The sequence below is a fragment of the Leucoraja erinacea genome, chromosome 1, assembly GCF_028641065.1.
Source record: "Leucoraja erinacea ecotype New England chromosome 1, Leri_hhj_1, whole genome shotgun sequence".
NCBI lineage: Eukaryota > Metazoa > Chordata > Chondrichthyes > Rajiformes > Rajidae > Leucoraja > Leucoraja erinaceus.
Window position 1 is genome coordinate 145875666 of NC_073377.1, and position 27913 is coordinate 145903578.

General features: G+C 39.1%; 1 protein-coding gene across 1 annotated transcript in view; it reads right to left on the minus strand.

Annotated features, from left to right (window-relative positions):
* The window catches only part of LOC129702984 (probable ATP-dependent RNA helicase DDX60), an 81966-nt gene that overhangs the window by 24995 nt on the left and 29058 nt on the right, over positions 1–27913 (minus strand). The window contains exons 15-27 of the mRNA XM_055645118.1: positions 27619–27777; positions 26658–26807; positions 26018–26137; positions 24725–24820; positions 23332–23447; positions 20152–20282; positions 18315–18424; positions 13217–13321; positions 12996–13124; positions 9709–9836; positions 5068–5226; positions 1522–1660; positions 542–694 (exon numbers count right to left, since the gene is read on the minus strand). Of these exons, the coding sequence (XP_055501093.1) occupies positions 542–694; positions 1522–1660; positions 5068–5226; positions 9709–9836; positions 12996–13124; positions 13217–13321; positions 18315–18424; positions 20152–20282; positions 23332–23447; positions 24725–24820; positions 26018–26137; positions 26658–26807; positions 27619–27777 (1695 nt within the window). The remainder of the gene's footprint in view (positions 1–541; positions 695–1521; positions 1661–5067; positions 5227–9708; positions 9837–12995; positions 13125–13216; positions 13322–18314; positions 18425–20151; positions 20283–23331; positions 23448–24724; positions 24821–26017; positions 26138–26657; positions 26808–27618; positions 27778–27913) is intronic.

Below are 27913 nucleotides of genomic sequence, written 5' to 3' on the forward strand. Positions count from 1 at the left end.
TCTCCTCAACCTTTGAAGTTGTCAGCGACTTCAAGGATGGAGGCGTTTTTGACAGTGGAGCAGGAGCCACAACAACGGCCATGTCGGATGGTATGGCAGCTGGTGAAGAAGGGCGCCTAGATTTAAGGTGAAATTACACAGTGCTGGATTAACAGCAGACTGATGTCTGAAGAAGGGTCCTGATCGAAAACGTCAACTATCCATATTCTCGAGATGTTGCCTGGCCAGCTGAGTTATTCCAGTACTTTATGTCATTTTGTGTATTAAACAGCATCTGTAGTTCTTTGTTTCTACCTAGTTTTAAGATGATTCCGACATGGAAAATCAGTCATAAGAAAGGATTTGCGAAACGTAACCCTTAAGTAAGTCGGGAAATGTCTGTATTGGCTGCCCTACCCTTCGGTCACAAAGAGGGACCAGAAATAAAATGGATTACTATAGTATATCACAACATTAAATCCAAAAGAGTAGCACAATAGCACTAAAAGATTCAGTGAGCTCTGGCTTAGTTGAACACAATCCATGTTCATTAAACACTGACCCTGGCAAATCCAAGTCTGAAGAGCATCTCCACAGCTTGTCTTCCTTTACTGTTTAATGAAGGATGATGAAATCCAATGCCTCTCTCCAAATAAAAGCGCAACTGATTTGCTGTTTTGGCTTGTTGCAATCGTTGAAAGATTGTATCGAGAATCTAGAGAATTTAAAACATATTGGCGGATCATTATTTTGGAATACAAACTTTATATAATAATAATAATAATAATTTTATTTATAGAGCACTTTAAAAACAAACATAGCTGCAACAAAGTGCTGTACATCACTAATCATTGACAAAAAAGTTAATACACACCAAAAATAACAATCAAAAGAAATAGTAGGAAAAGACATGTAAAATAAAGAAACATCAAAAACACCACAAACAGAAGCAAAGCCTCAGGCATGGTCAAAAGCCAGGGAGTACAAATGCGTTATATCATTAAAACTATGATTTAAATTTAACAGCTTAGATGATTAAAGTTCATGTTAGCAAATTTTACATGTAGTTATATGAACCATTCTTCATTCATGGTGTTGTTTTCCAATGCGTTTGAAAAATATTTTTTCTTTCAGATAATTGTAAAAAATCAAAACTACATCTATTTTATTTACTTACTAAATTGTTAACAGCACACAGTTGTCGTTAGTAGAGGTTTTTGTTGGCAATTGTATAACCTTTTTTTGTTTCCTTTATAAATATGGAAAATGTGCTCTTTGATACTTTAAACTTGGTCATTTACCCTGCTGATGTCTGCCTATGTGGAAGTCAGCCAAAGACAGACAACTTGTACACGTCTAGATTCCACAGTAATCTTACTTTGGCACATTCCTGAAGCGTGATAAAATGCTACATGTATGGTTAGGCCTTCAGATGACAGTAAATGCCACATGAACACACCAACATTCAGTAACCATAGTTATGACTATGAGTAGTTGGATATTGAAAGTTGCTGTTTACAGCACAACGTAAACATACTGTACCTTACGGTCCGCAGCACTTTCTACTGCATAGGTGCAGTCTGGTGGAATCCTCCTCAATTCTTGAAGTTTCTGGTGTAACATTTCTTGCTCGGTTTCTTTCATAACCATATTGTCAGACACATGGGATTCTTTTGGATCACTGCAACCAGAATGTATGATTTTATGGAATGCAATACAAATGGCTAAAACATAAACTAATGACTGAAATGCACATTATAGAGTATAGAATGGAATGTAAGAATCTAAGAATCACTTGCCAATGAGAGAGAGAATTCAATGAAAAGCAAGCAAAATGTTTAGAAAAAATCTTATTCCTTGGGACGATAACGGGGTGATTGAGCAATCTCACCCATAATCATTACCCTAGTGGTTACAATTACAGTGCCCTCCATAATGTCTGGGACAAAGACCCATCATTTATTTATTTGCCTCTACTCCGCATTTTGAGATTTGTAATGGAAAAAAAAATCACGTGGTTAAAGTGCACAATGTCAGATTTTAATAAAGGCCATTTTTATACATTTTGGTTTCACCATGTAGAAATGACAGCAGTGTTTATACATAGTCTTCCCATTTCAGGACACCAAAATGTTTGGTACACAGCAATGTCATGTAAATGAAAGTAGTCATGTTTAGTATTTTGTTGCATATTCTTTGCATGCAATGACAGCTTGAAGTCTGCAATTCATGGACATCACCAGTTGCTGGGTGTCTTCTCTGGTGATGCTCTGCCAGTCCTGTATTACACCCATCTTTAGCTTATGCTTGTTTTGGGGGTTAGTCCTCTTCAGTTATCCCTTCAGGATATAAAATGCATGCTCAGTTGGGTTCAGTTCGGGTAATTAACTTGGCCACTTTGAAAAACTCCTTTGCTGCTTTAGCAGTATGATTGGGACCAATGTCTTGCTGTGGAATGAACCGCCAGCCAATGAGCTTTGAGGCATGTTTGAACTTGAGCAGATAGGGTGTGTCTATATACTTCAGAATTCATTATGCTACCACCATCAGCAGTTGTATCATCAATGAAGATAAGTGAGCCAGTACCTTCAGCAGCCATACATGCCCAGGCCATAACACCCCCACCACTGTGTGTTTCACAGACGAGGTGGTATGTTTTGGATCTTGGGCAATTCCTTCCCTCCTCCATACTTTGCTCTTGCCATCACTCTGATACAAGTTAATCTTCATCGTATCTGTCCACAAGACCTTTTTCCAGAACTGTGCTTGCTCTTTTAAGTACTTCTTGGCAAACTGTAACCTGGCAATCCTATTTTTACAGTTAACCAGTGGTTTTGCATCTTGCAGTGTAGCCTCTGTATTTCTGTTCATGAAGTCTTCTGCAGACAGTGGTCATTGACAAATCCACACCCGACTCCTGAAGAGGGTTTCTGATTTGTCGAACAGGTGTTTGGTGATTTGTCTTTATTATAGAGAGAATTCTTCTGTCATCAGCTTGGAGGTCTTTCTTGGCCTGCCAGTCTCTTAGCGATTAGTAAGCTCTTTCTTCTTAATGATGTTCCAAACAGTTAGCCTAGGGTTTGGCTGATGTCTCTAATAGTTTTCTTGTTTCTCAGTCTCATAATGGCTTATTTGACTTTCATTGGCACAACTTTGATCCTCGTGTTGATAAACAGCAATAAAAGTTTCCAAAGGTTATGGAAACACTGCAGGAAAGACTAGGTGCTGAGAGCTCTCTTATACCTGCATTAAGGAGGCATTTAAACACACCTGCGTGATTACAAACACCTGTGAAGCCATGTGTCCCAAACATTACGATGCCCTGAAATCATGGGACAATGTATAGACACAGCTGTAATTTCGACATGGTGAAACTAAACAGTATAAAAATACCCGTTAATAAAATCTGACAATGTGCACTTTAACCGCGTGTGATTTTTTCTATTACAAATCTCAAATTGAGGAGTACAGAGGCAAATAAACAAATGATGGGTCTTTGTCCCAAACATTATGGAGGGCACTAGTAAACAATTTAAATTAGATGCTGGCAAGAAGGTCAGCGCAGGGCAAAACTGGTCAAGATTTGACTCATGATATTCATCCACCTGTTACTGAAACTGTAGCTGTACTTTGGGGAACTGTTCAAAAGTTAGAACAAACAGAACAGAAATTAAACTTTGGAAGTGTTCATATGGGCACCAAGTAAAATAGTCAAGTGTACTCAATCATATTTGAAGTCAGGCAGACAATTCAAATAAAATCTGTGACTGCCAGTTACAAGCAAGAACAAAACCAATGATGCAAGTGCTGGTGACCCCAAGAAACTAACGATTCATTAATTTTAGAAAGACAGATGATAGACATGGTGCCCATACAGCTGGTACCAAAATAAGACAAAACATTTATTGTTTAACTGCCTTTCGACTCTATATGGGTGTGGGGGGAGGGTCTGTGCCTGTTTGAGCTGCTTTGTATGACTGAGAGACCGAGTTAGTTTGAAATACTTTACAGATCAAAGCTGTTGTTATTTTGAGGCTCAATTGTTCGGTGGAGGTTTCTGGGTATCAATTCTACGATACCTTTTGGTGATTATTCTTGCGAGGGATTTGGGTATTTTAATGGCCATGCTTTCTTATTGAGTAGTCGTAGAGCTTTCAGGCCGTTTTATCAGTCTGTTATAGAAGTTCAATCTCGGAAAATAACTAAACATAAGTACTCAGTAGGGGTCAAGGAAAGAGTGTGCCCTGTTTCCACCACCACTCACAAGAAGCGAGAAGAAGGGTCTCGACCCAGTCGGAAGAAGGGTCTTGACCCAAAACGTCACCTATTCCTTTGCCCCATAGATGCTGCCTCGCCGTTTTTTCTGTCTAGCATTTTTGTCTACCTTCGTCCACCATTTTTGTCTACCTACAATTTTTCCAGCATCTGCAGTTCTTTCTTAAAGAGAAGCGACAAGCTAGACACCATTGTATGCAGATGCCGAGAAGTGTGTTCAGCTCTGGCTGAACAACTTCTAATCTTGTGTGTGGACTCGATAAGAAGTAGTAAATCTGGCCAAACTAAAAGTGCCAAAGTGAAAATGCCCATTCCTCCTAAAAATCTTCCACTTTCAGCCACTTCTGCTTCCACAAGTTACCCTATTTCCTTCAGAGTGGTTATTACTGATACTATCAGACACTCTGCATTATGGTTGCAGACGGATTAATGTGCCTGTAAGGCTGCAACACATCATGTCATTGTTCCAGCCCAGGTCATATGACAATTAAGAAATCTTGATTTGAAGACCTGGATAATTGTTTCAGATTTTGGATCAGTTCTCAGTTCACAATGACGGGCTAGTTTCAATACCTTGCCCGATCACACTCTCCATCAATGTCAGCACAGTGCAAAAGAGAATGTAAAATAACAGCTGCAACTAATCTAGTTAATGCACCAACCAGTTTAGGTTTTGCTTACTATTGAAAATACCCTAAATTTATGTGACATTTTTGTTAAGGTGAACAATATCTCACATTTGCCTATTGAACCTTGCCAAATTTAACAGTTTAAACCTGAAAGTACAAACATGAAGATAAATATACAACTTACGAAGGTTGTTTTTTCCCAGCACGCTTTGATAATTTGCGAAGCTTGTTTTCAACTTCAAGCCTTTTTTTTGCATCATCCGATCCTCTTTTTATTTGCTCCTTGTTGGTGACATGCTGAAAAGTTTCTTTGGCTAGTCGTTCTACTAAAGAAACGCTAAATCTGGAATAAAAAGAAGATAACTAAAAATTATACAGCATACATCTTATTTTTGTCATTTTAAGCAAATAAAAATAGATCAGCAAGTTATCCATAAAGCTAGTAAGCACTAAATTTTATTACATGCTCTAGGATCCACAAATTATATATTTCTTGATTTTATCCAGCACATTCCCAGTTGAGATACAGATGCCCTTTGTCAAGTACAGTACACAGCTAGGAAAATAAGTAATATTTGTTTTCAATGTGAAGAGGATTTGAGTTGTAAAAGTTGATTCAAGTTGTCTCGCTACAGCTCTCCTGGACTTAGGCAGAGGCAGGGATGTAGGAGGAAGGGGAAGGGCGGGTGAGGCAGGATAATAGAAGAAATGGGTTGTCTATCCACAGGTAATAATAATAATAAACTTTATTACGGACTCAAGGTCCAGACAAGGGGCAACATTACATTAAAAACGCATTGCATATTAAATATCATAAAATACATATAAAATCCTAGTATATCACTTATAAAAACATCAATTTATATATTTTTTTAAAACACAATACATAAGTTAAAAATCCAGATTAAAAGAATGATCAATGTCCTACAACGAGACCAGTGTCTCCACAGCTGGGATTCGTAGCGTGTAGTGCTAACCCTTATGTTTGACAAGGCCACAATAAGCACAATTTTAGAGTCATTTATCCTGCAAATGAATTTATACATGTGATGTCTTAGGATAGCTTCTAAAGTACTGACTCCTGCAGCCACAAACGTATTACTGGCACCACACCATCTAGGTTGCCTTAGCAGTGTTCTCATGGCATTGTTATATGCCACCTTTAGTCTCTGCATACTTGTCTTTCCATAGTTCGACTACAGGTGCGCAGTGTAGAGTGGTGTGCAGTATGCTCTAAATAGCGACATCTTCACCACATCTGCACACGCACCAAATTCACGCAAGAGAATATTCGCCTGTACATACAGCTTGCGTCGTTGCCTATGAATATCCTCATCATCTGTCATTTGTTCTGTAATAATATGCCCTAGATATTTTACCTTATTACAGACACTAAGATTATTGTCAGACAATTTAAAATCAGGAAATTTTAAGACATTTATCCTCTTTGGTTCTACAGATCATAACAGCACTCTTACTAGCATTATATTTAATGTCATGTTCCACACCATGCACAGAACATATAGTAAGGAGCTGCTGGAGACCAGCGCTAGATGGACTAAAGACCACAAGATCATCTGCATACATAATATGGTTCACTAAAATATTACCAAACACGCACCCAGTGTTACAGGCTTTCAAATGTTTAGACAGATCATCAATATATAGATTAAAAAGGACTGGGGACAAAATTCCCTCTTGTCTAGCACCATTGCTAACCCCTAATGGGGCTGAGACCCTCTTGCCCCATTTTATTTGCATAGTCTGGTGGGCATACCAGTAGGCCAGAATTCTAACAATGTATTTAGGCACCCCTCTTTGACTCATTTTACCAAACAGCTTTCTGTGATTAACACGGTCAAAGGCTTTGGAAGCATCAATAAAGCACATTAGGACTGAAGAGTTTTTGCCTCTATATTTGTTTACAATCTCCTTTAGGACATATATGCATAAGTCAGTGCCATGTTTAGCTTTAAAGCCAAACTGGTTATCTGTGGAGTTAACAAACTCATTTATTCTATCCAGCAAAACTCTTTCTAAAACTTTTGACAATATGCTGGCTAAAGCTATGGGCCTGTAATTATTTAGGCTGTCTACTTTACTAGCTTTGTCCTTGATGACCGGCACTAACAGGCCAGACAACATTGAGTCTGGCAACAAGCCATGAATCATAAAGCCAGTAAAACAAATAACAAGGAGAGGAGCTATCCTCATACTCGCATACTCGTAAGAGAGGTGGAGTGAAAAGAGTGGTGGGTTATTGGTTAGTTACCTAAAACTGAGGAATTCATTGGTCAGACTGTTGGGCTGCAAGCTACCCGAGTGGAACATGAGGTGCTGTTCCTTTCAGCTTATGAACATTGAATTCTCCAATTAGGGGTAACTAGCCAACACCCCACTTCTCTTCCCCCCGCCATCTCTTCCTTGTGCCCCAGCTGAATGGGCATCCATTCCTCCCACTATCCCAACCCCTTTTCAATAACATCCCTTCTTTTGGCCTCACATATCACATCTCTTCTTTGCTCATCTCACATTTTCATCGCTGGCCTTTGTCCATCCACCTGTATTCACCCCCCCCCCCCCCCCAACAACACCTGCATGAAGGTCGTCAACCCGAAATGTCACCTATCTATGCTCTCCAGGGATGCTGCCTGAGCTGTTGAGTTACTCCAGCAACTTGTGTCCTTTTGTGTATAAACCAGCATCTGCAGTTCTTTCTTTCTACATGCTTCCATATATCACTTGCCTGACTTCGTCCTGCCCCAGTCTCTCTTCCAGCCTTCTACCCCCTCCCTTACTGCAGTCAGTCTAAAGAGGGGTTCTGTCCTAAAATGTCACCTATGCATGTTCTAAAAAAAGATGCTACCTGGCCTACTGAGTTACTGCAGCACTGTTTTCTTTTTTGATCAAGATTCAGCCTCTACAGTTCCTTGTGTCTATTCACACGCCCAATTTGTCCCGTTGAACAATGCGAGTGAAGAAAATTAAATTTCTACTGCAATCAATTGCAAGAAAACTTACATGAAAAACAAAATCAGAATACAGATACTCCCCGACTTACGCAAGGGTCACTTTCCGTAAACCCTTAGGCAAGTCAGATTTTCACGTGTCGGAACTGTTCCCTTCAGTTGCCTGGTGGTTTGGCTTGAACAAAATAAATGGAATGGGATTAATTTGAATAAATCTCAGGACCCGAACTGCTCATTGCTGAACATTTCTTGGACTGTGGCAATTCCTGTTCCGTCCAATTATGTTACCATCTTACCGTCTGAGAGTGGATGAATCCCTGTCATTCATCTGAACATTTGTGGCAAGTGCTTGGATCATGTCACTCGGCCAGTTACACAGCGAGTAGTACATGTCTGAAGTCACCCGGAATCAGAGGGAATGGACCCGTGTGACGTAGCAGGCCCTGTAGCAGAGGAATAACAGGACTGCTGAAGTCAACCGGTTCTTCACCAGTTTCATATTTAGCTTTTTGCAACAGGTCCCACCAGAGGCAAAACTGCAAGTCGCACTTCATAAATTGTGGAAGGGGAGGAGTTTGGAAGTACAATAGAGTTTTGAGTACTATCCTTTTCCTTCTTTATGGAGTTTGTAACTTTCAGTCTGCAGTGAGCGCACGATAGGAAATAAACCAAGATTCACAGGTGTATCTCTGTCTCCTTTAAGTTACCAGACTGGTTAAGGTGTGCCTGTGTGCAGTCTGTCCCTGTCCCTTTGCTGATGGCTCCATCAGCAATCATAAGGTATTCTTTTAGTTTTGTTCAGCTTGGAAACATGAACTCCTGGATTGGCAGTACGTTACAAATGATGAATCATAAACTGCTGGAGTAACTTAGCAGGTCAAACTTGAGTGATCGTACAGTTTTGCAGAAATTGCAAACTGGCTTGATTTCACTAGGGACAGAGTAAAGAAATATTTACCAAAATGTAAGTTTATGCAAGTTGCATATTGCATGAGGCATGAGTGTCAGTATACAGGGTGTATCTCATTTTTGTGTTACTGAGTTAAAACATAACATTGTTTCATACATTTTTGGTCACATAATCAACTCACATAATCAAATTTGGTCACTTAAGCCGACACATTGTGTCAGAGACAGGAGGAAGGCTGCAACCCTAAATCCTCACACAGCGGCCTTCATGTGCCCCCAGGGCTCCCGCGTGTATGGGTCGCACATTGGATTCGTGAGCCACACTCGACCCCACAAGACATGAGACTGCACAACCATGCTGTCTGTGTCTATGACGGGCCACCAGCGATCAGCAAAAATAACTCCCTTCATTGATGTATAAAAATACTAAGAACTGTCCAGCCTGAAGATTTTGATACCTTTACCCAGTCCCACCAAGCGAAATTGTTGTAGGACAAAATAAATTATGATTTAATATGAAGATCTCAACCCAATTAAGCGATGCTTCAGGTTCAAACCCTTCTTCATACTGATTCTCCCACTATTCCCCCCCCATTCACCTTCCACCTACATCCCTTCCTCTTGCACTCTAATCCGCTTTACAATGAAGACAAAAATAGTGGTTACCTTCCAAACTATTTAAGTCCCATGGTTTCATAGCAGTACCCTGTCCTGCAGTGACTCCAGAAATCTAATTAATTATCTCCATCTTCAATTATATTAAATTGTCCCAATTGATCTATTGAACCTAACCAATGAGCAGCACCTAGCTGAAGATAGGACTGTTGTAATAATTAATTACTTCAACACTGCAGAGAACTTGGAAGCACGATGCCTTGAAACTTGCAACAAACTGGGTAGATTCAAATTTTATTCAATTGCAAATATCAAACTAAAGAGAAACTTACGAGAAAAACAAAGCTGGTAGCTGGCGTTCTTTCTGTAGCGCTTCGACGAGCATGGGAAATTGCTTTACCATGGTTGCTGGAGAATTCACAACATTTCTTGGTTTCAACTTGTACAGCACGGCTGCAACCTTAAATTATCAATAATTGAAATGAGACTGTATAAATACAGTAAAGAACACATTAAATAATTCAAGTATACTGAACTAAAACCGTGTTTTAAGATCAATAGTTCAAAACATTTGGGATTTGTCAGTATTATGACTCGCACTTAGCTGAAAGGGTGCCCCAACACAGGTTCTCAGGAAAATATGTGGAAACTGGATGCCAAGTTAAGAGAACCGGGTTTGCACTGCAGGAAGGAACTGTAGTTGTAGGTTTACACTGAAGATGGACACAAAATGCTGGAGTAATTCAACACGGCAAGGATCTTTGGAGAAGGAATGGGTGGCATTTTGGGTTGAAATCCTTCTCTCTGTCCCTGCCCCACCCCAGTTCTCCAACTAGTTTCACTGTTATCCTGATTAATTTTGCTGTTTGTATGCCTTGTTGTCACCACCACCTCAGCCAACAATGAACTGTTCTACATTTCCTTGATCATCATCTGCTTTGATCTGTCCTTTTCACACCTTACCCTTCCATATCTCTAGACTCCCTCTGCCGACTCACAGCCCAAAGAAGTGTCTCAACCCAAAACATCACCCATTCCTTCTCTCCAGAGATGCTGCCTGTCCTGCTGAGTTACTCCACTTCAGTGTCTATACCACTTTAGTTATCATTCAAGACTGAACTTCCATAACAGACCAATAAAACACCTCAACGTTATAACGGTGCTCAAAATAAAGCATCTCACTTCAAAATACAACATCTCAGGCGTCTTGACCCGAAATGTCACCTATTCCTTCTCTCCATTGATGCTGCCTCACTCGCTGAGTTTCTCCAGCATTTTCTGTCTACCTTCAATTTTTCCAGCATCTGCAGTTCTTTCTTAAACATCTCAGGCACATAATCGCCATAATGTATCATAGTTCCCAAGTAGAAACTCGAACTTATGTGCCACCATAGACCAATTGAGCACCCCTAAAATGCAAACCTGATTTTAAAATCTGCAATTTGTTTCAACTTAATGCATATCAGATGCAAAACAGGTCAAATCAACATATCGCAGGCTTGCAAAGACCCAGGGTTTCAATAATAACAGCTAAGAAACATAGAAATCTCACAACCTAACCCAACAAGAACTGCAAACAAGTGCGGAACCTCAGACCCAAAATGCACTTCAATGTTACCTTGCATAACAACACCAAAGCAACTCAAAATAATGGAGCATACCAGGCCTATGAAGCACCAAAGCAAAGCACACCAGGAACAACCCAAATAACATTCACACCCACATAGTACTCCAAACAAAATGTAACAGCTCAGACATAAGGAAATATTCAAAACCATCGTACCCTCATTTCCATAAAAGCCCTGTCCCACGGTACGAGTTCATTCCAAGAGTTCTCCCGCGTTTGCCCTGATTCGAACTCGGAGATTTATGGTAATGGACACTCGTCGGTACTCGGGGCTCTCGTGGACATTTTTCAACATGTTGAAAAATCTTCACGAGTCTTCCCGTGCTTACCTGCCGTTAGTGAGTCTTCCCGAGTACCTGCCGTTAGCGTTACGAGCAGCTAAGAGACATCCCCGAGTTCCGACGTACCCGCTGAGATCATTCTCCGTGCTTACCACGAGTTTGATTTTTTTTAAACTCGAGAGAACTCTTGGAATGAACTTGTACCGTGGGACAGGGCTATTAGGCACCTCACCACAAGTGAAGTACTAAAGGGAAAAGACATCCAAAACAAAACCTCCTCACACAAGTGACATTTTAAAACCCACAAAACACTAAAATCTTAAAGAATAGAGCACCTTGGTCCAATAAAACAGCTCGAAACATAACACTTCAAAACTAAATATTTTGTCAATATAAATGAGTGGGCTAAAAGCTATAAACTATTATCTCAGGCACATAAGGAATCCCAAAATGCAGTCCAAACTGATAAAGGTTAGGCCTATTAAACAGATTAAAACATTGAATGTCAAACCCATCATGATCATCATTAAATTAAGAAGGAACCTCAAAATCATACACCTCAGATTGAAACATCTCAAAATTACATGGCATACCTTCCAAAAAACACCACATTCTAAATAAAACACTTTAAAAAATAATAACAAAGTAATGTAAAATAACAAAATAATGTACCACCTCAGACCAATCAAGCATCACAACATGTTTTAACACACCTCAGACTATTATACTAATCGACTATATACTAGAATTATGCTATTTGTCGAATCTGTATCAGCCATTGCTCCATTAGTTACAGCTGAGCAGGTCAGAAAGATGAAAGTTCCTATCCACAAGCACAAAACATAAGCCCTCTCTCAATGCAACACCTTTGAACACTGCAGTGAGGCATCATTTGCATCATGGCATCAAGTTAAACATTGAAGCCTTCCTTCCTTATTTAGGTGTACAAGATCATGAGAGGAATAGATAGGGTAAATGTACATCATCTTTTACCCAGTGCAGGGGGGGGGGTCAACAACTCGAGGTCATGGGTTAAGGTGAGGGGGGGGGGGGAAAGATTTAATAGGAACCCGAGGGGCAATGTTTCTTTTACACGAAGAGCGGTAAGTATATGGAACAAACTGTTAGAGGTGGTGGTTGAGTCAGGTACTATCACAACATTAAAAAAAACATTTGGACAGGTACATGGATAGAATTGGTTTAGAGAGACATGGGCCAAACACAGACAGGTAGAACTAGTGTAGATGAGACAAGGGCAAGTTGGGTCAAAGGACTTGTTTCCACGCTGTATGATTTTATGCACTTTCTGATGGATATAAAATGGAACAACATCACTCTTCAGAGCAGAGGGATTGCCTTAAATGTACTAGTTAGTATTTATCCTTCACTCAACATTACCAAACCAGCCCAGATTATTATACCATGTAGGAATAAACTGCAGATTCTGGTTTAAATTGAAGGTAGACACAAATTGCTGGAGTAACTTAGCGGGACAGGCAGCATCTCTGGGAAAAGGAGTGTGTGACGATTCGTGTCGAGACGCCTCTTCAGACAATAATACAATATATTATTATACTGCTGCTTGAGGAAGCTTTGAGTGGCTGTTACAATTTTAACTGAACTGTATTATAGTAATACAAATTTTGATTTTCAATATTACTACTTTAAATGCAATTTAAAAAAATGTTGTTATTGTTAACTAAAAGAGTACCTGATCGCTGTGTCCTGATGTAATCCAGTTTAGTAACTCATCTTTTAACTCAGCCTCATATTTCCTCACATCACTCTTTTTGATAACAATCTTATCCTTGAACTCTTTATATTCTTCAGGATTTAATTCCTTTTTAAGAAGAAAAAAAGAAAAAAAACAATCAGACGTGTGAAATTTAACAGGCACATTCACATTGTATGCAGATAATTTCAGCAAAGTACCTGTGCCCGGGGCCAAGATGTCCACACTTCGGCCATTGTATCAAACAATCTGAGGCTCTCAGGTGGAGAGAGACTCAAGTCTGAAGGAAAACCATACTTCTCAATCTAATAATTAGAAACAAAGTAATTAGATTTTTTGGTCGAGCAACAGGTAAATTTACATCTCTGTTGTGATGTATCTATAAAAAGGTCTTTATTCAGCAATGACAACCAGGCACTTGGTAGGGAAAAGAAGCAGTGCTGGAGGAACTCAACAACACAGAAATCAGAACACAGAGTCAAAAGGACACATTTACCATACCTCCCGTGTTACTCCATCATCAAAAAGAAAATAACTAATTGGATTGTTAATCCCCAGTATTCACCCTCAAGAGAATGGGATTTCTACATCTGATTGCCCAGGCAAAAAGAAAAACAACCAATGCTACTTTAAGTAATTTATACAATTCTGCCAACTGGTAATGATATTTCTGTTGAAGAAAAGCAATTGGAGAATAGAGATGGAAGTAATTAAATACAGGATGATCCAATAGTACAGTAAATTGAAGCACTGGAATGAAATTATGTAGATTGTTACCATGGTACTCCATGAATGCTAATTTCTACCGTGTTGTTATGAAAAATCTAGGTTTGAGTGGAAAAACATGACGGTCAATTTCAACCTTGTGATAATTTTATAGTGGCACTGGAACAAGCTTCAGAAAATGGGCTCTAGCCACATTCTAATATACAAATTAACCCAACATCTTACAAAAATATCAAGTGAGTAAAACTTCTGTCTTTTGCTTGAAATGTTAAACCTTCAGCCCTCTTAAGCAGGCATAAATATCTTTCAAAACTACTGACAGAAGGATAACCATTTAAAAACATAACCTCCCTCCCTGTGATATCAAGCAAATTAACTGGTCACCTCTCACTGCTGTGAATTAATATTACTTGGAAAATAGACGGCACATTGTGTCAAAACTTAATTGTTTGCATGTGAAGCATTTTTGAATATTCTAAAATAAAATTATGAACCTGATAAGGAACCAGAGTAAGATTATATCCGCCATTGCCCTCTCAGACCAGTGATTCAAATAGTGGGAGCTCCTACACTGTAATCCAGGGCTAGACTATCCTGAATATTAGACTCAGTTAACATGGTTACCTCTTTCAAAAGTAAAAGTAAGTATGGCCCGTACTCTGATATTTATAATAGGAGATATTAAGAGATAGCGTTGGCACACCCATCACAGCGCGGAAACAGGCCTTTCGGCCCACTGGGTCCACGCCGACCAGCGATCCCCGCACATTAACACTATCCTACACCTACAATTATTACGTTTACCAAGCCAATTAACCTACAAACCTGTACGTCTTTGGAGTGTGGGAGGAAACCGAAGATCTCTGAGAAAACCCACGCAGGTCACGGGGAGAACGTACAAACTCTGTACAGAAGCACCCGTAGTCAGGATCGAATCCGGGTCTCCGGCGTTGTATTCGCTGTAAGGCAGCAACTCTACCGCAGCGCCACCGTGAGTGCCCAAAGTTACATGTTATAATTTTATATATTCTTCAAATAAATCACTGGGATAAATGGGATTAGCTTAGTTAGGTACTTGGTCAGCATAGACAGGATGGCTGAAGTGCCCGTTTATGCTTTGTATGATTCTGCTATGTGGGATGTCGAGCAGATATCGGCTTAGAATATCAAAACTACTTTTGACAAGTTACAACAAGATGGTTTTTTAATGTAACAACCGAGACCTCTGGGCTTTAGGTAATACTAGACTAAGTGGGACCCGTTGGGTTCCATGTTCACACGGGAGGGCTGGTCCCCCAACGCAATATTCCACCTCTCCACCAATTCCAATATTGGTGGCCAGTGGGGGGGCTTTCTGGAGTGCTGGTATGGATTCTTGGGGTGGCAGCTCAGTCCCTCAAGCCTGATCTGCTGGCAGCTCACTCACGGCAGCTGGCAGTTGACTCATGACTATTCCTTGAAATTCCATTTCAAGCAGGGTGCAAGGCCACCAAATTCAAATCCATGTTCCTACCATTTCAAGCAGGGTGCAAGGCCACCAAATTCAGTGCAGTTTCATACCACTTCAAGCAGGATGCAAGGCCACCAAATTCAGTGCAGTTTCATACCACTTCAAGCAGGATGCAAGGCCGCCAAATTCAAGTGCAGTTTCATTCCACTTCAAGCAGGGTCCAAGGCCACCAAATTAAAGTGCAGTTTCATTCCACTTCAAGCAGGGTCCAAGGCCACCAAATTCAAATGCAGCTTCATTCCATTTCATGCCGGGTGAAACCACAAAACACCAAACTCATAGTTCAGTAGACATTCAGCGTGTTCAGTTGATTCAAAGCTCAGACAGTCATGACCTCTCCCTCCCCCATCATGCAGAGACTGTGCCACACCCACACTTCCGGGTTTTATAACTCCCTCCCCCTCCCACCAGAAAAGGTGTGGCTTTCAGGGCGTGATTGACAGGAGAGAGATTCTCAACGTTTTTTAAGCACTAATAACACTTTTATTTTTCATTGATAGGAAGAATTCTCTGCACCTGCTCAGCAGAGGGGGGACTGAGTAAGATGGCCAAAAATCTCAGCCGTAAGGGGTAGCATTTTATCTAAAATCAATATACAGTGCAAACAGGTAGTAAGTGCATTTGCAGTAGTGCCTCTTAATTTCAAGCCAAAGCACCCAAGCCACCATTTGCAGAAAGTAGTGCCTATCAATTTCAAGTCATTTCACCCAAGCCACCATTTGTAGTAAGTAGTGCCTTTCAACTTCATGCCACCATTTGCAGTAAGTAGTGCCTTTCAACTTCATGCCACCATTTGCAGTAAGTAGTGCCTTTCAACCAAGCCAAAGCACCTAAGCCACCATTTGCAGTAAGTAGTGCCTATCAACTTCAAGCCATATCACCCAAGCCACCATTTGCAGTAAGTAGTGCCTTTAAACTTCATGCCACCATTTGCAGTTAGTGCCTTTCAACTTCATGCCAAAGCACCCAAGCCACCCTGTGCATTAATTAGTGACTTTCAACTTCGCCAAAGCACCCAAGCCGCCATGTGCATTAAGTAGTGATTTTCAACTTCAAGCCAAAGCACCCAAGCCACCATTTGCAGTAAGTAGTGCCTTTCAACTTCAAGCAAAGCACCCAAGCCACCATTTGCAGTTAGTGCCTTTCAACTTCAAGCCAAAGTACCCAAGCCACCATTTGGCGTTAGTGCATTTCAACTTCAAAGCACCCAAACAACCATTTGCAGGCAGTGCCTTTTTACTTCAAACAAACCATATTTTCATTTTCAAACCACATTAAGGGGACTCACTTTGCGTAAACATTTGTTCAGTGTTATTCAGAGCTGAGAGAGACGTGACCCTTGGCTTCATCCATCTTGCAGACACTGAGTGAGGCACACCGCTTCCTGGTTTTATAGTCCCTCCCCCTCCCTCCAGCAGGGACAGCAGAGAGAATGGTGAATTTAAAAAATATATTAATACCTCTCCGATTTGACATAGATGGGAAAAATCATCCGCACCCGTAAGGCGGAGGGGGGCTCTGAGCGAGGTGGCCAAAAATGACGGCCGTAGGTGGCGGCGCTCTGTCGGAAATCGCAGCACAGTGGGCCAAAAGCGGTCAAGATCAGAGATTTAGTAATATAGATATTGAGCGGAGTTCAAAAGAAACTGGAAGTCCACAAGGAGAATGTATGGCCTCCTTCCATAAGCTAGGATACTGTCCGATTCATCTCTACCCATTGCGATAAATTGAACTTTCTCCCTGGAACAATGCAGATAACCTGTTTTGACTGTATTTATGTATGGTATTACCTATTCTTATTGGACAGCTTGCGAAACAAAATATTTTCACTGTACATTGTACACGTGTCAAAATAAACCTACACCTAAATGGACATGGATGTGTTTGGAGATGATTCACCAATGTCTCCTGGAGTGATCAGTCGGGAAGCCCTTTCTTTTTATTAATTTTGTTCACAAATTTGACTGAGGTGTAATGCCCCTGTCCCACTTAGGAAACCTGAACGGAAACCTCTGGAGACTTTGCGCCCCACCCAAGGTTTCCGTGCGGTTCCCAGAGGTTTTTGTCAGTCTCCCTACCTGCAAGCTCCGGCAAACACCTGCAACCTCCAGGAACCGCACTGAAACCTTGGGTGGGGCGTAAAGTCTCCAGAGGTTTCCTAAGTGGGACAGGGGCATTAGGTGCACAATTCGCAACTTTAAAAGGTAACTTCAATATTTATTTCAAGATATTAAATGTCTGGACTGGAACAGACAGTTCTTGAGGATTCAGACACATGTCCAACATTGCTTAATAATATTCAATTTAGAGAATTGCAGCGTTATTTATGTGAGCAAGATGAATGGCAAACACGTACACCTTTCAATACAAGTACTGAGTAGTTTAAGAGAGTCCAGCAGACAGTTCACAAATTATAGCTGGAAGACATGGGAGATGGGAAGCATTTATAGAACAACTCAATGCAAGACAATACATGCTCAGTTAAGATTCAGAATATAATTTTACTGTCAGGATGAAAAGAGAATAGGAATGCTCAAGCTAAGAGCTGAAATTTAATAGGTTAGGGAAGTCCATCAGACAAAATTTTAAGTTATGCAAGGCCAATTTCAGGTTGGATGTCAAGTGGTGGTGTTTGGCTAAAAATAGTTCACCATTTGGATGACTGCTTACCATACGATGGATGTAACGCATTGAATTCCTTTCAATAAGATTCATGGTTTTAGCCAAAGTTTATTCTGCCTTGATCAAAAGACCTTGGACAAATAGCTTAGAATTAGGCAACAATTAGGCAGGGTAAGATGGGCATCAAAAAAAAAACAAAAAAAAAATTGGTTTGGCTTCCAACTATTCCAAAATGTTCAAAGCTTTAATCCAGATTGCAATTGCTTTAAATGAAAGTGTACTTATTATTATAATGATACCAGGTATTGTAATTGTGCAGAATCAAATGGATGGATTGAAGGTTTTTAACCTATTAATCTTTTTTGAGCACTGAAGGCACAAAATCTTCTACATGCGAGTTCTTTCCATCGAAGTCCCACTGAAACAAGAAATTTACTTACATGGCTTACGGTCAACGCCGCACAGGGGTGATAAGCAACAAACTCAATGCCCGAACCATCTGAACTGCATGTATACTTCTCAAGGTCATTGTATCGTTCTCCATACATCACTAAAGAAGAACATGAAAAAGTATTATTAAAATAAGCTCATAGTTTATGCTAACTCAAAAATCAAATTATCCCGAGAATTCAGTTAATAAAAAAATTCAGAGCTCTGCAAAAAAAACCCTAACCAGTTAGAAATTAGGACACATTAAGGTTGAGGAGATGAATTAATACACCCATTGCAAATATCATAAAACTGAATACTAATTTGTTTACAAAATATTTTTCTATGATAATACCACAAGGTTCTAATATTTCTGTGATGATTCATTAAGGGAGCAGACAGAGTTAATAAGATGTGACAGGAGCACAATTAGGCCATTCGGCCCATCAAGTCCACTTTGTCATTCAATCGTGGCTGATCTATCTCTCCCTCCTAACCCCGTTCTCCTGCCATCTCCCCATAACCTCTGACACACAGTTAACAAACTAAGTAGATCTAAGACAGATACAAAACGCTGGAGTAACTCAGCGGGACAGGCAGCATCGCTGGAGAAGGAATGAGTGACATTTTGAGACCCTTCTTCAGATCTATAGGCCCTGTCCCCCTTTCTTGCAAGGCGCCCACTCAGCCTGATCAAGTCCAAGTATGATGTCACGTATGATCACAAAATACACATTCCAAAATAGCTACTTAATACCAAAAGGAAATCATGAAGCATTGGTGATTGATTTAATCCTGCTGGTATCAAGAGGTCATGAAATCCTAAAGCATAATTGGTGGAAAATAATTACTCTAATTGTTCCCATCAACTGTAGAAGAGAATCTCAAATAGCATTAGTATTAAAATTAGATAGATATGGATTAATTAAATATTAATCTGACTACTCCAGTGCCAGAAAAAACACAATATTCATGCACATGACATCCATTAGGAAAAACAATCTATCTATCCAGAGGTTAAAAAACATTTATAAGCAATCCATTTCTTAATTAAACATGCTTAATCACGAAAACCGGTAAATCTGCTTAATATTATTAAAAGCCAGTTCATTGGCTATATTTAAGAGGGAGTTAGATGTGGCCCTTGTGGCCAAGGGGATCAGAGGGTATGGAGAGAAGGCAGGTACGGGATACTGAGTTGGATGATCAGCCATGATCATATTGAATGGCGGTGCAGGCTCGAAGGGCCGAATGGCCTACTCCTGCACCTAATTTCTATGTTTCTAAAACACACACAGGTAGGTCTGGTCAATGTGATTTGATTAGATAGCAAATTTTAGTCTTCGATTATCTCTGGACATTTGACTCCTTAAAAGATTAGGATAACCTGAACTTACTCTATATAGATTACATCAAGAGCGCGAGAGCAAGCACAATTTCACAGACTACATGACACAAACTGTAATAAGCTCCAGGTAGCTAAGAAGTAGTTAATTATAAATTCCTGAAAAAACTGAAATGACGATTGAAATTTAAAAAAAACTGAGAAATAACTTTTCACATTCCTTGACTTCATTATCAACTATATACCATTTGAAACCCCTGCATTTGGACAAAGAATCACCTGGTCACAGCAAAAAAAAAATCCCGCATGTCACCTTACGGCATTCAACATTCTTGCTCAATTCATTACTGAACACAACGCTCAACACAACGATTAAAAGAAAACAACAAAAAAAAACTCCTCATTATGACAGAAAGTGGATCAAATATACATTAAACTGATTTTAAATCAGTTTTTGAAATCCTGTGAATGTGAATAAAAAGGACAAATTGATAGACCAGTACCCAGTCTGACTTTGAAGGATTTCTGGTCCCGTGGCTGTCTTATTTGTTGCTTCTTTTTGCCACCAACTTTTACAGGATTTTCAGTTGTCTTCTCTATTTGTTGCCAGTAGTTCTTTACTGTCTGAAGCCAGCTATTAAAAAAAGATAATATTGTCATGTCATTAATAAGAAGATGTTTAATTAAAACGTCAATCATAATTTCAATACATTTTCTAAGTATGTTTCCTACAAGTAGATATCTATCTTCTTAGTCATATCAACAGCAAGCTTCTTCCCTATATTTTCCTATTCACAGTTCAAAGGTGGAATATGCCCTGGTGCAATCAGATGCATTTATCAATATAGCAGAGTGATAACAACAGGACATAAGGCAAGTAACTTCAGACTGAAACATAAAACACAAATGATTTTATAATTTCTCTCGTGCATCCACATTATTCATTTTATTGTTAAGGCTTAAATCTTTATTTTCTCGTTACCTACCAAGTGAAAACCGTTAACTGGAAAAGGGACAATAGTGACAGTATGAACTTGTGTGCCGTAACTATTCTGCAATTCCTACAACAGCACATACTTCCACCTAAGCTGTGAATTCCTTCCCCAGTTCTTTCAATAAATGCTATCCGACTAACATTTGGCGGCCCAACGTCTGTTGTATCTCCATAGGCTTTTCAATTGCTTTACCTTTAGCTACAAGGCAGCAGTATGGATTAACAATGGTTAATATTTTTTTTTATTATCCTCTATACCAAGGTACACTCTAGATATTAGAAAATCAACAAAAAATTAAAACCTATCAAGAGGCAATGCTGGAATGCTTTCTTTATAAATAAATAATTCAAGTACTCAGTACTCATAAGGATGACAAATGGTGCAGCATGCAGATTGGGAGTTATCGACTGCCCAATATTAGTCTGATTGCAGGAAGCAAGCCCGTGTTAACTGCTGAAATATCCATCAGCATAAATTCAATTTGATCAATTGCTCTCCAAAAGTAAATTCCAAATGAAGGTAAATTATGCCAAACTTAAAATCTTCGAGATATTAAATATAGTTTAGAGCAGGAGAAATATGGAGAGACACTCAGGCACAGGCACGTATCAAAATATTGGTTGTCCCAGTATAATACAGTAACCACATAACCACTACCTGTCTCTTCAAACATCTCAATGATTTAGCATCATGCTCCAAAGATGTCTGCCATGTCCCCTTTAACTCACTTTGCTCACTGAAAATCATAACACCGTGTAATACCTTAAAAAACAAATTTAAAGTGTTGGGTATTAACAAAAACATTAATGGGCTGGAAAATAAGCTTGGCCAGCCCAAAATACCAAGTTCAAAGGTGGAATATTCCCTGGTGTATAAGAAGGAACTGCAGATGCTGGTTTAAACCAAAGTTCGGCACAAAAAGCTGTAATAACTTAGCGGGATAGGCAGCTTCTCTGGAGAGAAGGAATGGGTGATGTTTTGGGTCAAGACCCTTCTTCAGTCCGTTCCGAAAAAGGGGCTCGACCCAAAACGTCACCCATTCCTTCTCTCCAGAGATGCTGCCTGGCCCTCTGAGTTGCTCCAGCTTTTGTGTCTAAAATACCAAATGTGCTGGATTACTGAAGTTTTACCATGGAGTCAGGAATTGATGGCACCAATCTTTCAGCTGAGCATCAGCAGAAAATAGTGTCATGCCAGCTTTTCCTGAACTGATGCACGTCATTTAGTGCCAGACACACATACCGCACAGAACCAAAACCTCACTATTGCGTACTTATATTAAAATACTTATTTCACATACTTAACAATAGTACTATCATAATGTGTAAAGACATCACCAATAAACTTGAATCTCTAATTTGTGGACAAATAGCATTAGATCCCAATAAGATCTCCCCTCTCCCCCTCCCTCCCCCTTCAAACCCCAAAGTCTCACGTGAATGAAACTTAATTCCAACATAACACTGAACTCTTCATCTACCACCTATGCTCATTTAATTAGCCAGAATTCTTCATCCCAGACATAGACCCTTTCTCCCGTCACCAGAATTTCCATTCCATTTGCATCCCTCCTCCTGGCATCTTGCCCTCTCTAGATCTATTTATTTACTGCTAACTGCCAACATGAAATTGGCTGCCTTGAATTTTCCACTCCTCTCACTCACCATTCTGAACATGCAACACTGCATTCGCCACCAAGGGCAATGCTGCTATAACCTTGTGATCTGGATTCTGTTTTGCCGAGACCAAACATCCACTCTCAGATGCATTTTCATAGCATTTAGAGACCATGATTTCATCATGAATCAGGCCATTGTCTCCCGGACAATATCATAACATTTTTTTCCAAAAGATTTACCCTCCAATACTACTAGCCTATTCTTGCCCTGTCAAACTTCAGAATATCAACTTATTTCCTCTCCTTCCCAGTTCTGACAAAGTGTCTCACTAGTTATATTAACCATTTATCTTTCTGCAAATGCTTCCCAACTTGCTGAATGCTTCCATTATTTAACATTTTCATTTTGGTTTTCCAGTTTCTGCAGTTTCTTTTATTATCATCGGAAATGTATCAGATTCTATCCAAAAGACCGTAGAAACCTTCTAATTGGCTCAACATATTTGGCCTAGCTCATCTGAAAAAAGCTTTCAAACTTACTCCCCTGCTGCTTCTGTTAAAATCCCCTATTTAATGTTACAATAGAATCTGGTTCACAGATAACATATTCAAATCAAATTGCTGCAGAATGTTTTTTTCTTGCATTCTACTCTGAACTGCGCTAAATGTTACATCCTCTACTCCCTGGACTTCCTTTGAGGAAACAGATTCTACCGAAATACCAATGTCTATTATATCTCTAAATCTATCGATCTATTGGGGCAAAATTAACTTGGTGTGAATTAATAATCATACATCTAAGATTTGATATCATAAGATAGAACAGCGGTACAGAATGTGGACATATATTGAGTACGTGCGTTATTCCTTCGTAGGAAAAGGAGCACACCACCTCACAAACTACCCACTCGGGAGCCCTTTTAAGTACTTCCTGGTCTATCTGTGGAAGTCTGTAGTTTCGACATTGGCCTAATAGGATTGAAACCAATCCTGAAGGGCTTCTAATTCAGCACAGTGCACCAATTTAAGAAACAATAGATTAAAAGGCAGGTAAATATTTTGAAGATTACTGGGCAAGAGATTCTGGTTTTCCAATTGTTGCAGAGAGGGCCAGGAATGGACACCGAATCATCACCAGTAGATGTTCCCAGACTTCTGCTCCAATCTCTTGGCCAATACAATGAACCTATGAAAATATAGCAAGATAATAAATTCAATAACAATCACCTATACAGTTTAAATAGGAAGAACCATGTAGGGAGTGTTCCAGTAAACTTAAGTTTGCTAATTAATCTCAGATCAATTTGGAATGTCAAATATTTCAAACAACCTTTGAAAACAAAAATTAATATATTTCAAAAGCTGAAAATAGTGGTCTCGTTACAAAATAGCAGGCTATGTAATTTCTGAAGAAAAACATGCTGTACATATTTTCATATGTCAACACATAAATACAACTTCAAGGGAAGAGAACTCATTAAAGTTGGTTTAAAGACACTCAAAAACTTAATTATTCATACAATTCATATACGTTTTTTATATGCAAAATAGCTAGCTTTTTTTTTGAAGCGAATTAAGATTTTGTAGATCAATATATTTGTTTGGCACTATGTAATTAACAGCTGATTAAATGCATTGCATTATGATTAATAGAATTAATTAAATGTATAATAAAAATGAATTTGGTGACACAGAGAACAAATCCATCTTTGTATCATCAAATTATGATAAATATGGTAGTTGCTTTTTGAAACAAAATATGGATATGTGTGAATAATGCTTCTTTGTTACCCGCAAACAGTGATATCTTATTTTCCCAACTGACGTTCAAGGACCCAAATTAAAAATACATCTTTTCCTTTCAAAATCATGAAAAAAGATAGCCTTTGATCTGATCAAAACATGGACCTCAAGAATAGTTTGCCAGAGACCTCACAATTACACCAAGATTGTGCCCAACAGCAACTCTTTTATTGAACCCTCGCAAACTTCTTCAAGATTAAATAAAGCATCACAGATTAAGAGTACGGCAACGCTGCACAAGAAGATATCTGCCCACATCCTCAGGCTCAAGAGATCATGGCAAAGAATGACTGTTTACCCAAACGACGATTGCATATCCAAATCGCAATGCCCCCAGAGTATTAAATAAAAATTGACAAAATCGGTTGTTTCTTTCCCACTGGCTTTGTCCATAAACCCCACATCTGTCAACCAGTCTCAGCTGTTAAATATCAGCAATGGGTTACTTTTCCATCAACGATAAAATTACTGAATGAGTGAAAAATATTTGTTTACAATATGGGATAACGGGGTTTAAGTTAAAGGAAGGCCCGATGCAGATGGTCCTTTTACTTTTACATGATGTTAAACACAGGGAAGTTATGCAATAAACTTTTGACATTTTAGTGTCTACTATACCCTTGTAAGATGAACCCCCCCCAAATTCAATGTTGCTCTTACCTCATCAAAAATAACATATCTAAGTTTCTTCACCCAAGATTGTCGTTGAGCAGTAAGCATGAGCATTTCTAAACACTGAGGAACTGTGATGAGAATCTGAAACAAATATAGCAATTAGATACATTCAGATTTCAGCCAATACATACACATTTCTGGTCAGATCTAGATATCGATATAATCACAGTTATAGTTTGAATCAGACAGAACAGCATGGCAACACGCCCTCAGCCCATCAAGGCTACACTGATAACTATTTACACTAATTCTATATAAATCCCTTTTTTAAATATATATACTCCCAACATTCTCCTGGATTATATCACTTAACTACATACATATTAGCAGGTAATTTATCGTGGCCAATTAAACTATTTGACACACACAGCTTTGGACTATGATTGGAAAGGAGTACCTAGAGGAATCTCATGTAGTCCCAGTGAGAATGTGTAAAACTTCAGAGATCTGCCAGCTACTTGAAAACTGCTAGCCTCCTTAAAGCAATTTCTTGGATGGTATAAAATAATGAAAAATAGGCAATATCTAATCAACAGACAATCCATTTGCCTAATTGCCAATGGGAAAGTAAATTGTACAGGGTCACTGCATTACCCATGACCAGTTGCATTACAGCGACTTTGTTTTGAAGTATGACAATGATATTTGTATAAAATGTTAATTTTCTTGCAATGTCGAGTTTACTTTAAATTGTTTTGTGCTTACAGAAATGTTTAGCCTAAAGATATTTGTGGATAAGGAAGGGCAGGTACTAAAGACAGCATTGTACATTTCCTACCCAGAATTCTATCACAGATTTTGTTCCTGGGATAATTATGCCTGATTGTGTGACCTCTCAATGAGATGTTTATTAAAGCTAGTGGTGGGGATAGAAGAAGTTATACCAAATCATAGTTAGACAAAGGTCAGAGAAAACAACAAAAGAGAAAACAATATTGTGAGGTTGCTGAAATACACAGACTGCTTGTTACATCAGCCATCCAGTACAACTACAGAAGATAGCATGCACAAATTAACCAGCATTGTAAATGACTGTATCTTTAAAACCACTGAATCTGTTCCTTTAAATATATGAAGTAGAACTTTTGTCACTTTTTTTTTTTTTTAATATGGGGCGGGGGGGAGAATTAGATGATACAACCAAGCAAGATACAGAATAGCTGGCAAAGATGCATGATATAACCTATGGAGAACATTCTTGGGACACAACCACTTGAGTTAGATTTTTTTTAAATAATTGAACTAACCCACGAGTCTGCATTGTATAAAATGGCTTACTTGGCAGTTCAATGCATCTTGACGATAGTCACGTGTGAGAACACCACACACAACCATTCCATCTGGTAAAGTCTTGCTGAATCGGTTGTAAACAGTCGCCACCACTTGGTTCACAAGAGCCTATTAATTAAAAACATAGATTCATCAGATGAAATTCATCAAATATCCTCGTGAAAGCAGGGAGGAATAAAAAGAGATGACCATTACTGAAGGATGGAATTGACTATTGAACAGAATATTTGAAAATGGGACATTGCGATAGTGCGCCAAGGTGAATGTTTAATCCGGACTCGTAGGTTAAATTCAACATGTACTGTGACGGGACACTATTCTCCAAACTGCAGGTTGAAAATGGATCGATTGCAGTTTTTCAAATTCAACCGTCATTATGCAACCAATATATTTTACCAATTAATAATTCCATGTTGCTAAAAAGCTACTGCAGACCTATTCCTGGAGAGGACTGTGGCTGTCAAGAGCTTCAGGCCCATCCGTGACACCCCTTTCTTTCAACAAAGCTATCCTCCCAAGAATACACAAATTACCTACTAACACTGTTCATTTTTGTGGTATCTTGTCCTGTACCTTTAATGTTTTAAAATATTTCCATAAAGTCGGAACATTTAATAAACAAGTGTACCTTTGTTGGTGCAACATACACCAATACACCATCGTCACTGTCACGTAGAACCTTCTCCATACAATAATAGGAGGCATAGGTTTTCCCCGAGGAGGTTGGTGCAACTATCACCGCAGATTCATTGTTGTCCACTGCATCTAGAAGCTCACGCTGCAATTAATCAAATAGAATTTTAATTAATTAGCTCAATAACATGAACAAATATAATTCAGGTACAAAAGAGATCAATCACTGAAATTTGCAAAGGGTGGATATCTCCCACCAGAAAATCTATGGGCAGGTTGGCTCATCACTGTCACATACACTTATAATATGAGCCAATTCTTCTTTCCTTGGATAACGCCTAAGAGGTAAATGTTAAGACAGCTATTATATGGCACCCAACGTGATAAAAATTTAGAAAAAAGGCATAGCCATCTTTCTCTCACTTCTATTCAAATACATTAGAGTTGGATCATACGAAGCTCAAGCACCCTTCACATGGCATTATTTGTTTCTCTTCGCAATCTGGCTCCTATTAGCACACCAGAAATTATATTGCAGAGCAAGCTTCCCTTGTGTCACTGTGTCAAGCATGAATCCAACACCTGGTAAATGGATAAGAAAAATTCCTCAAAAAAGATTCCTCAAAATCTCATCCCAATTCCACAGATGTAAATGTGAAAATAAAATACTCCAAACATCCTTCATTTTAACTTCACCAGTTTCTTTATAATTTCCACAGAATCTACACTTGTGTGACAGAAATCTTCAGTTTAATTTGCTTTCCTGATTAATCCTGCATAAACACACAACTTGAAAGCGGGATATTTGGAAAAGCAGCATAAAATTAAATAAATGTGCACATTTGAAATTAACTTATTTTGTAAAGCTTCAACTGTCGCATTATTTTGTGCCAAAGTTAATGTCTGTAAAGACCATATTACGAATAATCTATTTTAGAACAATATTTTACAATTACCTGCCAGGTGTCTGGGATGAAATGAGTAATCCGGGGATCTGGATCATTTCTCTCATCTCTCAACAAGTAAGGACCCATAAATTGCAGCTGGAAACGAACTGGATCAACACCAACTGTAAATTTGTCCTCTTTCTTGGAAATTTTAGAACGTGCTGCTTTCTGTTTCGTTAAAAAATATTGTTTTTATTAATTCTTTGAAGTGTCTTAAAATTGCTACAATAACTATCACAACTGAGGGTTCTCTCCTCCGTCGCAATCCCCCGCCAGGATAAAATTTTGCAGTCCTTGGAAACTC